Below are 17,382 nucleotides of genomic sequence, written 5' to 3' on the forward strand. Positions count from 1 at the left end.
CCTCTACTTCAGGAAGCAGGTGAAAGCCTGGCTGTTCTCTCAAGCCTATAATGGCCATGGCAACTGACTACCAGTCACTCAAAGCACATCAAGACTAGCTTACTACACACCCTTTGAGACCATTTTTCAACGTACGTGTAATTTACCCTCACTCTAGCTACCCACTTATCCTATTGTCCTATCTTACCTATCTTATCTATATGAATGTTCTACTTGAAAAGCGAACTATGATGTTCCTCGGTTTATTATTTGGGGGGAGGGTACCCAGTGATCTATGCACACGTTCCAGCTCAGTGGACACCTGATCTTGCTTCAGGCCCAAAAGCTGGCAACAGAAGATTTGCACAGCCAAAAGTACATTTTCCTGATCATCTTGCCATCAGTTTTCAAGCAAAACTTTGTATAAAGATATTTCAAAAGAAACATGTGGGAGGGCAGTTATATGCTGTATTTTTTCAACCATCCATCAACTCAACACATTATAACCATCACTCCAAATTCAAACAATGTTAATTTTTCATATTCCATGTGCAATAAATCAAAATCTATCTATTACTCAAAAACTGCAATCACATAGCTTGCAAACATTGGCCGCACAGCAGGGGCGTAGCCAGGCAACAGATTTTGAGTGGGCCTAGGCAAAAAGTGGGTGGGCACCCAGTGTTCTCTCTCCTCCCCCTGCCACCCCCACCAAAAAAATATCTCAGCTGGCGGGAAGATGCTTCTTTCCACCTTGGCAGTCTGCAGCAGGCATGCACTGAAAACTAAGAATGTGCAAGTGCCAGTATTGTGGAGAGTAGCGTTTTCATTACCATCAGGGGGAAGTCTTAAGCTGGTGGAGCTTGGGATCCCCAACTGCTACTGCTAAATGTGTGCTACTGTTGGGTGGGCCTGAGCCCTAAGTGGGTGGGCCCTGGCCCACCTGTGGCTACGCCACTGCCGCACAGTTCTCCATATATTCACCATATTGTACAAAGATATTTATGGTCTGATACCCTGTGTTTTGTAGCAAGCAACTGTTTCAGTGACCTTCCCTTTCCACAACCTCTTTCAAGGACTACCACAATAACATCTCAACACTATATGATGATCCTTCTTCATTTTCCTTTTGAAAATTCCTAATTTTGTATTCCATTTGAAATTGAAATTGATGGTAAGGTTAATTTGGGAATTTGTTATAAATTTATCTTCTCTAGTGGTGGACGCTATTGTTTCCAGCACATCTTACCTTATTCAGCTGTCAGCTCCCAGTGGATGCACTGCAGCAGTGCTAGTCCTTTGCATTACATGGCTGTAAATTTGGCTTTGAAGGACTCTACCTTGTGGTATCTGGGCAATAATCTGTAAAAAAAAAAAAAAAAAAAAAAAGTGCAGTGGGTTAGGACTTATAAGCAGCCTATGTTACTAAATTTATTTGCTTTATTTTTATTTATTTGTTAGGATTTACTGTACCGCTTTGGCTGGCAAGCAAGGACTAAGCGGTTTACAGACTAAAAATTCAACATAAAAGGAACTACAATTATATTAATAGGAAAGAACAACATGCATCCAATTTACCGAAAGTGATCCCTGAGGCAACTATGCAGTTTACAATTTCTATTACGGGTACTTTGCACTGTCCCTAATGGGGTCACAATCTAAGTTACTTAGGACTTGCCCAGGAGCTGCAGAGGGAATTAAACCTGGTTCTCCAGGATCTCAACCCACTGCTGACCGTCAGGCAACAGCAGGAATCAAACCTGGTTTCCCAGGTCTGCTACCCGCTGCTCTAGCCATTAGGCCACTCCTCCACTCCAATAGTGTCGGCCACATGGCCGACACATACAGGCTTGCCTGCCTGCTCAAGCCAACTTGAACCTGGGGCTCTGGTGTCTCAGCTGTCCATCTGCTCACTTGGTTGTGTTCCAAAAATGTTTGTTTTCTTCCTCAAGACTGCAAAAGTAGAATCTTTTTATCTACAGCTCCATTCCTTGCACCAGGGAATAAAGCTGAAGCAGGAAGAACTAATTAAACTGCCTGAGTGAAGGCTACACACCCGAGCCTGAAGAAATAACATCCAAACAGGGTGTGCAGGCAAGGATAAGGCCCCATGGGGCTGAGCCAATGCCTCACCTAGTGGATGCTAGGAAGCACAACTCAGGGCAGTGGAGTCAAGCTCCATGTTTGACCACGTCCAGTCTGGCACAAGAGAACCTGGGACTGTTAGGCTCAACCTTGCTATGTGGCCACAGCCAGCTGATTGGGAAGTTAGGCCAAGCTTAGGAGCACCAGTCTGAGAGACCTACCATCTGCTAGAGGTAGAGAAAAATACTGAAGTTTTCCTCTGAGAACTAGGCCTTATACCAGAGAGATCACTGGAAAGAGATTAGTTTTTTTCACTACCTCCATCTGCTGATAGGATGGAATTAACACCCACTTGTTCAGAATGATGCAGCCGATGCTAAGGAAAACAAACAATTTACGTTTACAGTTTATTAGAAAACTTTCTATACCACCTTTCCTAGATAGGTCAAAGCAGTGTACAAACTACAAAATAAGAAAGAGAAAGGAACACCATCATTTAAAGGAAAGAAGAACAAAGACCACTGTGCTTTGTGGGCTAGCCGCCAATATTCAGTGGCACTTTATCAGTCAGTGCCACTGAACATCTGCACTTACCAGCCATTTTTTAAATGGGCCAGAAAGGAGCATTCTGAGGGCAGCGTCAGAGAGAAAATGGCAGCTATGTGGGTGCCGGCAATATTCAGTGCTGGTGCCCACATAGCTAAGTAGCCAAATAGGACTGTATAAACAACAGTCCTAACTTTGGTCATTTAGCTATGCCAGGTGCCAGCACTGCATAGCGTCCAGGTCCCGGCCTGACTTATGCCGATCCCTGCTCCTTCCCTCCCACATCCCTGGGAATTCCCCCCCCCCCCCCAAGAATGTCCTAGATGTTCTGGAGAGGGAAGAAGAGAGGGGGATCCTAGAGGGGATTAGGATATTCCACGAGGGGGGGGGGGAATTTCATGTTCTTTCAAGAAGGTAAGGAGATTGGAATGGGGGTGTCTGGATATTCCAGGGGGTGCAAGGGGGATCAGAATCATAGGTGGGGGAGAGGGTTGGGACCTGGCCAGATATTTTTATGCAAGTTCCAGCTGAATATCAGTGGAAACCTGCATAATAAGGCCTAGTAACTAGCACCTGACAAATTAGTCCGGGGTATTCAATGCCAGTGCCCGGACATGGCCATGCATTGAACATCAGGGGCTAATTCTGCCTCCAGTGGTCAACATTTAAAAAAATACTGACCACTGCGGGATGAATACCAGACTATCAGTGTTTTTTTAAAAGAGGATTTGTAAACAGTCCACAGATGTCAGAACTTACACACTGGATGGAAGAAAACCACAAAAATCACAGAAAACCTAATTTTGATGAGAGCTGAGGGACGTGCAGGAAAGTGCGACCAATTTGCTTAATGGAAAAATGGTGACTGCCTAGTCTGCACAGCAACAGCAGGTAGGAAGATGACTCGCACACCTGTGGTGCAATGTTCTAAAAAGTTGTTGTAAACACCAGACTATGTTCCCACATGGATTCCATCAGACGACGTCACCCCACATGTAACGCTATTATGTCCTGCTTGTGCTTAGAGAAGAACTCAACATTGCTGATCAGACTGGAAGGATCTTGGTCTTTATCTGTCGTTATTTACTATGTTAAGTATTCTAAAAGAAGGGTTATTTGTTTGTTTCCATACACAGGAAAAACAAGAACGAAGGAAAAATACCGTGTGGTCTACACAGATCATCAGAGGCTAGAACTAGAGAAAGAGTTCCATTCAAACAGATACATTACCATCAGGAGGAAAACAGAGCTGGCAGCAAGCCTGGGACTTTCTGATAGACAGGTATGGCTGCTGAATCTAAAGCATCTAGCTCTAAGAGACCAAACATTTGGAGTAAACAGGATCTTACATAGAAATGAAGGGAAATGATGAATTTTGTTCTGATATGTCATGCCAACAGTCCATGAAGCCCAGCTTCCTACCTACAACTGTGGCCAGTACCACGCAGCTCCCAGCTCCCCTTTCCATGTTTTACGTTGAGGGATTGATTCGTGTAAACACAGTAACCTGCAGAACTGCATGTTTTTACAGTGAATCAGCCTCACTGAATATATTGATGTAGTCAGTAATTAATGTGGGGGCAACTCAGATAACAGTGACATGGGTAACTATGCTTTAAATGTATCTGAATAATTTCCCACTATCCAGATAGCATTAGTGCAGTCTGCAATGATTTTCAGTGGCATTATTCAGATAATACCCCTGAAAATTGATGGATGCCCCCAATCAGTGGCACTCATCTGGGTAGCAGATGCTGCTACCCAGATGCTCTGGAATTGGGCTGAGTATTTTTAAACCATTTCTATGCAACATGCAAACTTTCATTGCTTGAAAATTTCCCCTTTTAGACTCTTTCTAATAAAATTCCTCATTTCATCATAGTTTGTCTTTTTAAAGTTAAATGCTACCAGTGTTTTATTCAGAGCTTTTCTTGAGGGGGTACTTGGGGGTACTGAGTACCGGCACCGTTTTCATTGTCTGCTAAAATTGATCCATGGTCCCCAAGTTTTAATGAAAGAGCTTAGGCCCTACACACCAATTCTGCCTTGTCATAGATTCTGTGACTGGTTGCAGGAGCCTGGCCATTGTGGGGTGGGTCCCTCAGTGATCACCCCACCCCTGAAGAGTGGCCTGGCATTTGAGTACCTGCACCTTTTACGCTAGAAAAAAATGCACTAGTTTTATTTAATATTTCCCCTTCATTGATTGCTAGATTTGTTTGCATTATGGACATTTGCCATCCCTGGCTACAGTTGAGCCCCCCTCTGAAACAACCTAGACCTGAATAGGCAAGCATCTGAATGTATGAGACCGGGGCCAAGAGTAAATAACCTGAAGGTGCAAATGAATGATCCTATTTCCAAATAGTCCAATCAAGTCCTTTAATTTACCGCTTCAATAGTTTAACTAACTAGTAACATTTTTTTAATAATAAAATAGCTAGCACTAAAGTGGTGCCCCCTCTCATTTCCAGTACCAGCTGCTCTGTGTAGCAGTCATTTATCATATCTACAAACTAAACCCAGTCTTCGTATCATTCATTATGGAATGAGACCAAATCCCTGTTCTGATGACATTCTGTATAGCAGAGCTTCCCAAAACTATCCTGAGCAATGTACAGTCAATCTGGTGTTCAGAATATCCAGAATGAATATGCAGGAGTCAAACTTATATGTTCTGGTGACTCAGTACATAGTGAAATTTGTACTTATCTGCTAATTTCCTTTCTTTGATACCAGCCCATAGGAGTGGTTTATGCTCCCCAACCAGCAGATGGAGGCAGAGAAAACTGAGATTTCAGTGACATCACTAGTATAAGAAGTAGTGCAGCCCCGGCACTCGGCAGTATACTATTGTCAAAGCAGATTTAAAAGCATATTGTAAGCAAATTCTCTGAATTCTAATCCCACAGGATCAGGAACAATAGCAGCAGTCACTATACGGATAACTCTACAAGACCACTCCAATGGTGGAATTCACATTGAATTTTAATCTTCCCAGGCAGGTCCTGGACTGGTCTAGGAACCAAGAAAATGAAATTAGCAGGTAAGAACAATTTTCACCATCCTATTATCCTCCTAGACCAGTCCAGACGAGTGGGACATACCCAAGCTCTAAGGACTCTGGGTGGGAGGAAGACCTGGCCCTGCATTACATCATCCATGCGAGAACTACTTGAGAAGGAACTGACATGCTGCTCCCAAGAGCAAGGAATCTCCAAGCCCTTTCCCGAGTCCAAAAAGAAAACCCTGTGACTTATTCCCCAGCTTACCCTAACCCGTAAAGCCTACCATGAGGACAATGTAAGACTCCTTAAATAAGCTCCAGCCTCCAGAGATAGGATCCTAAGCCAAACCAAGCGGATGCCAAAGAGCAACCACCATTGTGCCACAAAGAGGGAGGGCCACCTAGCCAAATCCTGTCACCTGCATTATCAAAGAAGAGGTAGAAGCTGCCTGAATAGCATAGCTTAAAGCCTCCAAATCTGGACCAACCCTGACCAGAACTGGAAAAAAGGGCCCTGAGAAGAGGCAACTTCCAGATACACATCTAGACAGACTCTAAATTTTGGCCATAACATTCCAGGCTTTTTCAAAAAGACCATTATCTCTACTACAAGACAAAACAGCCCCATAAGTCTGAGAATGCCACATCAAATGAAGGGAAAGGGAAATGGGACTTGATATACCGCCTTTCTGAGGGTTTTTTGGGGTTTTTTTGCAACTACATTCAAAGCGGTTTACATATATTCAGGTACTTATTTTGTACCAGGGGCAATGGAGGGTTAAGTGACTTGCCCAGAGTCACAAGGAGCTGCAGTGGGAATTGAACTCAGTTCCCCAGGATCAAAGTCCACTGCACTAACCACTAGGCTACTCCTCCACTCCATAGAGCAGAAGCTCCTAAAACAGAGCCTTGTAGTGAGCCAGCTCAAAGAAGCAATACAGGTCCTACCAAAGAAGGTTCTAGCACCGCCTACCACCATTGTGCACAGTTCACCAGTTGGTACCTGTCTAGGAGCTATAAGATTCTATGAAAGGAAGGGACAAAATCTTTCTTCACTGCATAAAGGATCAGCCAATGGGTACCATGGTCTCATCCAGGGGTATGCCAAGCTCCAGACAGGAGGGCTCTAGTCATGCAGGCATTACCAATAACTGCCTGGAAAGAGAGGCAGCACAAAGGGGGAAAGATTGTTAAACAGCGATCCAAACCTTTCTACCATGCAGATCTGTGAAAGCCATGGTCCCCTCTAACATTGGTTTTACAAATAAGAGGCATCACCCAGAGTCCCAACCCCTCTGCTTTTTCACTCCAGAAGAGACTACAAAACCCTCAGCCTTAGCCACACTAAGGCCAAACCCAAGCAACTCAACCCAAAGAGAATTCATTTCCAGCCAACACATACATCAAGATGCAAATAAGTGTGTGGGGAGAGAAGGGGTAATGCCACCCAGGAGTAATATAGGCCTCCATGCAGAATGCTGCCTTCCATGGCCCATGAAAAAGCTACATGAGGAGCTGACCAAAAAATATAGGCATCAGCCTTTGAAACAATCTCCCCATTGAGGCACTACCCTACACTGTTTGCCAAACCAGTCAACTCTTACCTTGCTACTCCAGACTGTGGGAAGCTCTATCTCCCAAAACACGTCCAGAATACCTAGAGGTTCTTTCCATACAGATGGCACCACAATATGCCAAAGTTTTCATGATAGAACTGGAAGAGACATATTTTGAATACATATCAAACTAAACCCTTGGAATATTACTACTGATGATATTTTTATGATTTGGACTGAAGGAGAAGAGACTCTGAAACAACTTTACAATTCTTTTAATGCAACCCATCCTTCAATCAGATTCAAAATTGACTATTCAACAGAAAAAGTTAACTTTCTAGACACCATGGGGTCGATATTCAAAGCGATTTAACCGGCCAGAAATGGCTCCTGGCCAGTTAAATCATTTGTTCAGAACTGGCCATATTCAGCAGCACTTAACCCGATAGTGCCGCTGAAAATGTCCAGTTAGCATCCAACATGAAACCGGTTATTTTGGGGTCGTTCCAAAGTAGATTCAGCACTATGTTTCCACCGGCTCCGTAAACCCATAAATTCAATACCGGAGCCCAGATATGGCCTGTCATTGAATTTCCAGGCATAATGACAGTGGCAGTCACAAGGTTTTATCAACAGTGACTATATACAAACATCTCATGCCTGACATTATAATCATGTTACCCTGTTCTTGAAAGAACACCACTGGCTCCCTATAAATTCTTGTACCACTTATAAAGTTTTGATTTTCACTTACAGGGTCTTACATTTAAATTCTCCCCCCCCCCCCCCCCCCCCCCGACTTGGCCAATCTTATTATCCCCTACTGCCCCATACGTACTGTCTGTTCAGCATTTGACTCCCGTCTTTTTGTGCCATCCCTTCACTGTACCTGTTTTTCCACTCATCATTCTGCTTTCTTTTCCCTGGCCCCTTCTCTCTGGAATTCTTTACCTTCAGCTCCGAGATCCGAGCTCTCATACCCTCGTTTCCACTGTCTCCTTAAAGCCCATTTATTTTCTCTGGCGTTTCCTTAATTTGACATCCATTAAGTGGGTTCTGTGTTGCAGGTTTTGGAGGGTGATCTGTGCCCCTGCCCCTTCTTGATCTTCTATCTTTTCACCTGTTTCATTTTATTTCTTCTGTCCTAGCATAAAAATTTGCATTCCTTTCCTATTTCTATTTAATGCTGAACACCTCTTTGATTTGTTGTGAAAGGCAGTATATCAAGCACCCTAATAAACATAAACATCCACAGGCAAGAAACCAACTGACACATGAAGCTACCTCTACAATTTCAGCTTCTACCCTTCAGATACAAAAAAAACAAATAAACAAACAAAATTATAAAACAGCCAAACCACATGATACCATTTATATACTCTGACCAAAGAGACAGAGATAAGCACCTCAGAATCCTGTCTCACTTAGTAATATAGTTGATGAAGGCAGATAAAGAACTAAATGGTCCATCCAGTCTGACCAACAATCACATTCGTTCTCAGTTCATGATTAAACCAACAAAGAATGTGGTACAAAATACATATAGTTGAGCCTAATTTTTCATTGCCATTTTCAGTATGCAGATTGTAAAAGTCCTCCTGTCACTGTCCTTACATCCCAACTACTGGAGTTGCCATCAAAGCCCACTCTAGCCCATTCTCATATCTTGCCATACATGGGACGGACCGTAGAAGTGTGCCTAGAACTGGCCTTAGTTCTCACAGCTGGAGTTGCCATCTAAGCACCACTCCTGCCCAACATAACATATTAACACCTACAGGGCCATTTAAGTTTTATTATGATAGCATCCTCTTTCTATTTAGGGATCCTCTGTGTTTATCCCACACCTTTTTGAATTCCATCACTGCATTCCAGGCATCAACCACCCTCTCTGTGAAAAAGAATTTCCTGAAGTTACCCCTAAGTCTAACACCCTGCAACCTTAATTTATGTCCTCTAGTTTTACTGCTTCCATATCTCTGGAAAACATCTGTAAATATATATTTTGATAAAATCACCTTTTGCTCATATCCGACCTGAAGAAGATTCTACCTCCAAAAGCTTGTCAAAAAATGTATTAAGTTAGTTCAATAAAAAAAGGTATCACCTTATTTTTCTTTCCTTTGGTTTCCTATTGATTACCTTCTATATAGAGAAACTGCATAGGGCTAGGCTGGACTCACTGGAACCAAAGGTGTTGCCAGAGCCAGACCCCTAGGGAGTTTTTTTTTTTTTTTTAAACAGCACCTTGTCATGCATGTCCCACCTAAACTGCACCATGGAAATGCATCTCCTGAGCAGGGCAGAGAGCCAGATCTTCAGGCTGTTCTCATCCTTGCTACTCTTAGCGAGGAGGGGGGATGAAAAAGGAGCTCAGACATGAAAGACATATCAACACAAAACTGAAGGTGCCCCAGCACCACCAAGTCTGAAGGGATATAAAGCCTTGTTGCAAACAAGCCCAGAGAAAAGAAGAGAAAAAAAATCTATTTAATCAAAAAACTCTGTACTAATATAAATCCTACACTGTTACGTTGAATAGTTCTAAGTATGCAAATTTTGTCATAATACAATGAACAGAAGGAAAAAGCCTTAGAGCCCAGTCTCAATAGTCATAAAATCCTTATGTTTAAAGGGCAATTACCTCATTGGAATTAAAAAAAAAAAACTTCCAGGAAAACATGCACTTTAAAATACCCAGTGAACAATATCAAAAGACGAACTTGTCTATGCTCAAGGTGCAGCGACACTTCAAAGCAAAAATCTGGTCCCACCGATGGTGGCCAGTGTTTTGCTGTTCTGCTACATCAGGGAATTATAATACCATTTAGCTCTGAAACAAAAAGAAAAACTCAATATGAAGCGCCAAACTTACAAACTGTTAGAATATCAATGAAATGCTTTGATGTCCCCATGCATACCCCCACCCTCCCACTCTGTCAGACTGTCAAAGTAATGCTTTGATGTTTCTCTTATATATACTACCTGCTACCACATTTGCTTATTTCCGATCTGACGAAGAAGGGCAACCTTCGAAAGCTAATCAAAAAATGTATTAAGTTATGTCCAATAAAAAAGGTATCATCTTATTTTCTTTTCCATGCTTTATTTTGTTTGATTTCTATTGATAACTATTTAAAACAGCACTATACTTTTTCAGTGCATGAACAGTTCTCAAAAACAAGGCCACAGAATGCTCTGTCATGTTCCCTGCTTATGCAAGGTTGGGCATCTGAGGAGATGGCAGCCATCTTGGATTTGGGCATCTCCAGGATAGGGCGGCCATCTCAGAGGTGGGCGCCTTAGGATGGGGCGGCCATCTTGGAGCTGGGCAGTCTCAGGAAGGAAGCCCATATTTGGGCTTGAGGGCGTCTCCGGTGGGGGCAGCCATCTTGAAGACAGCTGTGCATGTTTGGGCTTAATGCCCTGCCTCCAGTCCTTCTATGCTTTGGCTTCTATTCAGTCCTCTGGGTAGTTGCAGTGGGTTCTTCTTCTGTTTGCTACCTGGTATTGACCGTTGCCTGATCCTGGACTTTGCTTCTGTTTGCTGCCTGGTGTTGACCTTTGCCTGATCCTGGACTTTGCTTCTGTTTGCTGCCTGGTATTGACCTTTGCCTGATCCTGGATTTTGCTCCTGTTTGCTGCCTGGTGTTGACCACTGGTCCTTCTTTGCCCGCTGCCTGGCTATGCCCCGTGAACTTTGTTCTGGATTTAGTTCTTCCTGCTGTTGGCTTCCCGCATCTGGGGGCTCAACCCCTGGGGAACGGAGGGAGACATTGGGGGAACTCGGGGTTGGCTGACAGCTCGGTGGGGATTCTTCCTCCATCGGGCACAAGGGCTCAAATCTCCACTTGGCGTGCCTAACAGCTGTCACTATTTAAATAGATTGAATGGCATTATCTTCTCAAACGTTCAATCTGAAAGATTCATATTGATTTGTTTCTGTTTCAGAACTAAATGGTCCTGTAATTCCCTGACGTAGCAGAACAGCACAGTGCTGGTCACCATCAGTCGGACCTACTTATGCTTTGAATTGCCACTGGACCTTGAGCACAGATAAAATCTTCTTTTGATATTGTTCACTGGGCACTTTAAAGTTTCCATGTTTTTCTGGAAGGATTTTATGTAATGAGGTAATTGCCCTTTACTACTACTACTACAAATCATTTCTACAGCGCTACCAGTCGTACACAGCGCTTCACAATTGAACATGAAGAAAAGACAGTCCCTGCTCAAAAGAGCTTACAATCTTTAATCCATAAGGCTTTTATGACTATTGAAGCTGGGTTCTGAGGCGTTTTATCTTCTGATTATTGTATCATGACAAAGTTTGCAAACTTTAGATGAATGAATAGTTCTAACAGTGTAGGATTTACATTAGGGATATGGAGCCTTCCCACTTTCCCCAAACAAATAATAGAGAAAAGGAGGAAAAGGGACCTATCACACAATATATGTTCTGGTGCAAGGCTGCTGACCTGAAAGGATTCCACAACTTCAAGTACAATTACAGCTTACCTGTCTTGAATACAGGAGCATTGTCAGGGCAACGAGGAGCCTAAGCCAGACCCTACCACCACAAAAGATAAAAATATTTTTATCTATGTTAATTTTATTTTTGAGAAACCCCGCTGAGCTACTTCTATCAGGCATATGTGTGTGTGTGTGTGTGTTTGATTGTAACAATGTCCTCAAGGAGTTTTTTTGTTTGTTTCTTTTTGATCAGGTTGTATTCCAATCTTCAAACTCTGGATCAACTGTCAGGCCAAGAGCTCAAGCCCAACCTCACTTCAATTGCCCAGGCAAACTGTGGGGATTAGGAGACAGCAAATGGATCTGGTATCTTTATTTTATTTTTTTTTAATGAAACAGAAGCCATAAACAACCAGGTCACTTCTCCCCTGCAAGCCTCATCCCACCTCCCATTCCTATGCTCCATGAGCAGCCTGCAGCAACCCTCAGAGCGGCTGCCTCCACAAAACTTGTGCCACAAACCTCCCTCATTTTCCAGACATGGCTGAAACTCTCCCCAAGGCCACCTGAAACTGGAGCCAGCTGTGACGATTAAGTGCCAGGTTCTACTCTCTGCCTCACAACAGTTGCACCAGGTCTTACCTCTATGGCATGTTTCAGTTTACCACTTTGCAAAGCAGAAGAATCCCCTTAAACTTCTCCTGCCCTATTGCAGGAGTAACAATGCCGCAGACTGAAATTAAGGTGCTAGTGTTTGCGGACGATATCCTGCTTACACTTACAAGGCCACAGGGCTCCCTAACGGGATTGTTGGAAACAGTAGAGGAATTTGGATATTACTCAGGATTCAAATTAAATAAACAAAAATCCGTAGCTCTGCCAACTAATGAGACAATAAAGACACAGTGGAAGGGATCCTTCCTGCTGCAATGGGGCACAAAAGCGATTAAATATTTGGGAATATACATTCCAACTCAATTGAATAAGGTACACGCCCTCAATTTGCGACCATTGTGGGATACCACAAAGACAGATTACTGATGTGGCAAAAATTACCCCTCTCACTATTGGGGCGGGTAGCGCTATACAATATGATCCTCGTACCTAAGTGGACGTACGTGGTGCAGGTGCTCTCGTTGTTTCTAACTCATAAAGAGGAGGTAGACCTCCATAGGATGCTTAAGCGATTTTTGTGGGATGGACGTAGGGCCCGAGTGTCATTCAAACAAACATATCTACCAAAGGACAAGGGAGGATTGGGTGTACTGAGTGTGAAATGGATGTCGGTAGCAGGATGCATGCGACACATAGCGGATTGGTTTAAGGGAACATCACACTTTTCCTTCCCAGAAATGGAATGTACGTTGTTGGGCAACATACATTTTAGCTATTGGTTGCATGTAGGGCTGGGAAGGGGGACACACCCAAAAAATATATTGACACTCTTTAGACCTATGAAAAAAGCGTGGAAATGGATCTGCAAATTATTCCAGTTAAATCCGAAGGTGACCCCATTCTTACCCCTGGGAGGAAACGCAGAGTTTCCAGTGGGCAGCTCCTCAGCTACTTTTGCCACCTGGAGAACAGAGGGCATATTTTTTCTGTTCCAGATCATGAAGGGGGATGGCAAGTTAAGGACAAAGGAGGAGTTGTATAGCCGCCAGGGATTAATGTGTCAGGACTTCCTTGCATACACTCAGCTAAAGCATTATATAAGCTCACTCCCGCAACGGTCACTTACTTCCAAAGTGCGCAGCCAGTTGACAGAAATATATGACCTAGAAGCACAGAGGGCGGTACCTCTTAAATATTACCATGCGCAGATTAAAGAGGCACAGGCACCAATACCATATGCTAAATTGGCACAGGAATGGTCACTAGAGCTGGGGCTTCGGGTGAGGGAAATAAACATACAGTCTTGCCTCCAGACATGCTAAAGAATTTGGGAACACAGATATTAGAGAAACTCAGTATAAATTTTTGATGAGATTGTATGTCTCTCCCCATAGAGCCTATAAGGCAACCCTGCGGCAGAGTGATGACTGTCCGGGATGCACGGGTCAGAAAGCACACTTAGGCCATATGTTTTGGCATTGCCCACCTGTATTAGCCTTTTGGTCCTTATTATGTACACAAGTGTCAAAGATGTGGGGGGGTTTTGTGGAATCGACAACCTGGCCTATTGTTTGAGATATATGCAACCAGGGGCAGAAAGAAAACAGGTCTCAAAGCCTTTTTACGGAGAGCGGTGATGATGGGGAAGAAATCTATACTTAAATTGTGGCTCAAGGAGGAAGGACCCTCGATCCAGTTGTGGCGGGCCTACATGCTCTCCTTATGCGCTATGGAGCGAAAAGATTTACCTGATTTAGCATCCCCGAGGGGAGACAAGTTCTTTCAGTGTTGGCAGCCTTTCCTGGATACTCTAACACCCTCGGCACGGAGTAGAGTGCTTAATGGATAGGCATAAACATACTATCAGAGCACTACCTGGGAGGAAGGGAGGGTGGGTGGGGGGTGGGGAAGGGCAGGGGGAGAAAGGGAGGGAGAGGGATTAGCTTAAGGGAAGGGGGGAGAAATAACAAAAGGTGTGACGATGTGAGACAAAAGTTACATGATGGTTGTGAAAATGTTATACTTATTGTGATAAGACTGGAATAACACAATTGTTGATGTCACCAATAAAAGTTTATTTAAAAAAAAAAAAAACTTCTCCTGCCCAAAGCTGCCAGTCCTAGGCTGCCTCCGGACTCATCTCCTGATGCTCTGCAGTCTCCTGAAGTGAAGTGGGGAGAGTGAAAAGTTCAGCCTATTCCTTAATACCAGCCTGCTTTCCTTTTTTTTTTTTTTTAAAGTTGTAAAACTGGTAGACCCAAGTGGGTACCCCTGAGGAGGACCCTTTTTGCAGGGATAAGGGGGAAGGAGGAGGAAGCAGCAGCCTAGGAGAGGGACAAGGGAGAGGAAAGACCCCAACAAATACTCACCCTTGGTAGTCCCACCAATCCAATGTTCGCAGGCCGAGACTTGGGGATCTCAGAGACCTCTGCTGGCTATGGTCTCCTGGGACATCTGCCAGCATGACCTCACCAAGCCAAGGCCCACACACCAAGGTCTGCAGCACTCAGGGAAGGGGGGGAGACCTCCATCTGTTCAATAAGGGAAAAAAATCCATAGACTAGCCCCTGGGAGCTCCTATGGCCAAAGGCTCAACTATGGGGCTAATGGCTGTAGACTGCACCCTAGGGTGTCAGGCCCCAAGAAGACATGCATCCTCCTGCACCAGTCCATCCGCAACATCTGCTGGAGGCAGAGAAATACATTTTGCGTTCTGGGACTGCACCACTTCTTATACTAGTGATGATGCTCACTAAAAACTCAGTGTTGTTTGTCTCCATTTGCTGGTTGGGAAGCAAACCCCACTTGTCTGGACTGGTCTATCAAGATAAGGAAGTATATGCAAATTTATCTTATGCTGATTTGTTCTGGATATCCTGAAAACCAGACTAGTTATGGTATCCCCAGGACAGGCTTGGAAAGCTCTGCAGGACAGAGAAAGACTAAATCCCATCTTTGTGTCATTTAGTACAGAGATTGAAGTTATTTAGTACACAAGAGATACTGAAGTCTGTCCTGATCTCATTCAGCAGAAAGTGAAGCCTGTCTTGATATCATTCAAAAAAAAAAAAAAAGAAAACAAATTGTTGCTGTGTCCTGGATACATCTGGGAGAGAAATTCCTTATGTGCAAAGTCCATGGAAAATCTTAATTGTTTCTTTTTCTCAATTATTGCAGGTGAAAATTTGGTTTCAGAATCGTCGAGCCAAAGAGAGGAAGCTTTTAAAAAAGAAGATTGGTCAGTTTGATGGCAGTGGGGGTTCAGTAAATAGTGACTCGGGCTCTGTAAGCCCAGCAGAAATGACTAATCCTTTATTTCCTCTACCAACACACGTCACAAATTGTTTATAGCCCGAAACTGATCTACAAAGATATTTCAAACAATCACCAAACAAAAAATGAGAGATATCATTCAGTCTTTTCTCTAAGGAATGTGAACAGTACAAAGGACAGAATCATTCCAATACAACACTGCACTGGTCTGCAAATGAGTACAAACATAGGATTCAAGATTGCTATTCTCAGAAAACGCTATAGACAAATTCCAGCACAAAGACTCTTTGAAAAGGGCTTTGGATGTTTAAGTTTTAATGTTAGGTATGTGCAGCCTATAAATATTAACTGTAATGTATATGTAATGTTAACTTGCTGATGTCTAAATCCAAGTGGACTTACAATCTTAGTAGTACCTGAGGCAATGGAAGGTGTTACCCAAAGTCACATGAAATACAGTGAGAAAAGCAGAATTTGAATCCTGGCTTCCCTGGGTCTCAGCCCACTCCTCTAACTGCCAGGTTACTCCTCCACTCAGTGCTACTCAATGTATATAAACCTGCATCTAGGGGTATAAAGTTTGCTCCAAATTAGCCAAAAAATAAAATTTATCTTTCTGCAATGGGATCTCACCTCTGGCTAGAGATGGCCTTATTGTGTTGACACAACATAAAAAATATATTTTCTTTAGAATTTCCTAAACAAAGGATTATCCATGTAGTGATGGATTCACCTTGCCCTGCTCTCCATGTATGAAGATTTTTCAGTCTTTGCTAAACCATGTGGATGATTGTTTATGAAAATGTGTACTGATATCCCTCAGCAGTCCCAGTAAACAAGGGCTCCTGTTCAAAGTCACCGACACCAAATGCAACATGATAAAACAAGACCTCAATTAGAACAATCTGGTTAAGCTGCAAGTCTCAAAAGCAAAATAAAGTGAATTCTGGTAAAAACAGTGTTTTGCTTCTTAAGTGTCCAGGCAACTGACAGTATATTCTAGTGCTCTATCAGTGACTGAATGCATCTCAGGAGCTTCGCTTGAGCTACTTTTTCAGGCACATATTTACACGTGCAATGCCATTTTAGATCTATCGTAGAAATAGCAATTTAAAAAGTATAGGTCAGTACATCTCAAGTTTCACCAGTATTTTAGAACAGAAATTGCTAATATACAGGAAAAATGGTCATTTTTGCACCAAGTGTGTGCAGCATATCGTATTAAAAAAAAACAAAAACAAAAAAAATGATGGGTTGAAAGCCAACACATAACCAATTATGTTTCTAGGATCACAAAGATAATTGGTTATGTGCCGGGAGGGGGGGGGGGAGGAATTAAAGGGCAACCCCACCTAATCGTTCCAGTGGAGTGATGCTCAATTGCAGCTGTTTCCCAAATCCTAAACATCCTTGGTAGCAGGTGTAACTCCTGACGTCAATCATTTAGGACAATCATTTAGTCCTCTTCTCATGTATGAATTTGCCCCACCCTTGTCCAGTTCAGAACATGCCCAGACTATGCCCACTTTCCATTTGCATGCTTTTGGGTTTGTGACGTGCATATCCGAGCGTTGTAAAATGGGGACTTACTTTTATGCAAGATTAATGTTTAAGTCAGTTTATGCATGTCACAAATGCGAACAGGGCATGTAAAATGAGGGCCTTAGAATAAAGTGTAGATGTTTATACATTTTCAGATTTAAAGACAATACTCGCTCAATAAAAATAAACTGAAAGAGTGTGCAATGAATTGCAAGAACTTAAGGGCATCTCATCTACATATGAATGAGATACAATAAAAAGTTTATTCTGGCCTCTCAAGATGTTTGCATTCTTCAGTCTTAATCA

The 17,382-nt window shown here is 43.1% G+C and overlaps 1 protein-coding gene across 1 annotated transcript in view; it reads left to right on the forward strand.

The window, feature by feature from the left end:
- CDX4 (caudal type homeobox 4) overlaps positions 1-16,440 on the forward strand; it is a 50,346-nt gene extending 33,906 nt beyond the window's left edge. The window contains exons 2-3 of the mRNA XM_030209837.1: positions 3,747-3,892; positions 15,439-16,440. Coding sequence (XP_030065697.1) covers positions 3,747-3,892; positions 15,439-15,612 — 320 coding nt within the window. The 3' untranslated portion in view covers positions 15,613-16,440. The remainder of the gene's footprint in view (positions 1-3,746; positions 3,893-15,438) is intronic.
- The last annotated feature ends 942 nt before the right edge of the window (positions 16,441-17,382 follow it).

The sequence above is a fragment of the Microcaecilia unicolor genome, chromosome 7 (assembly GCF_901765095.1).
Source record: "Microcaecilia unicolor chromosome 7, aMicUni1.1, whole genome shotgun sequence".
In the NCBI taxonomy this organism is placed as follows: domain Eukaryota; kingdom Metazoa; phylum Chordata; class Amphibia; order Gymnophiona; family Siphonopidae; genus Microcaecilia; species Microcaecilia unicolor.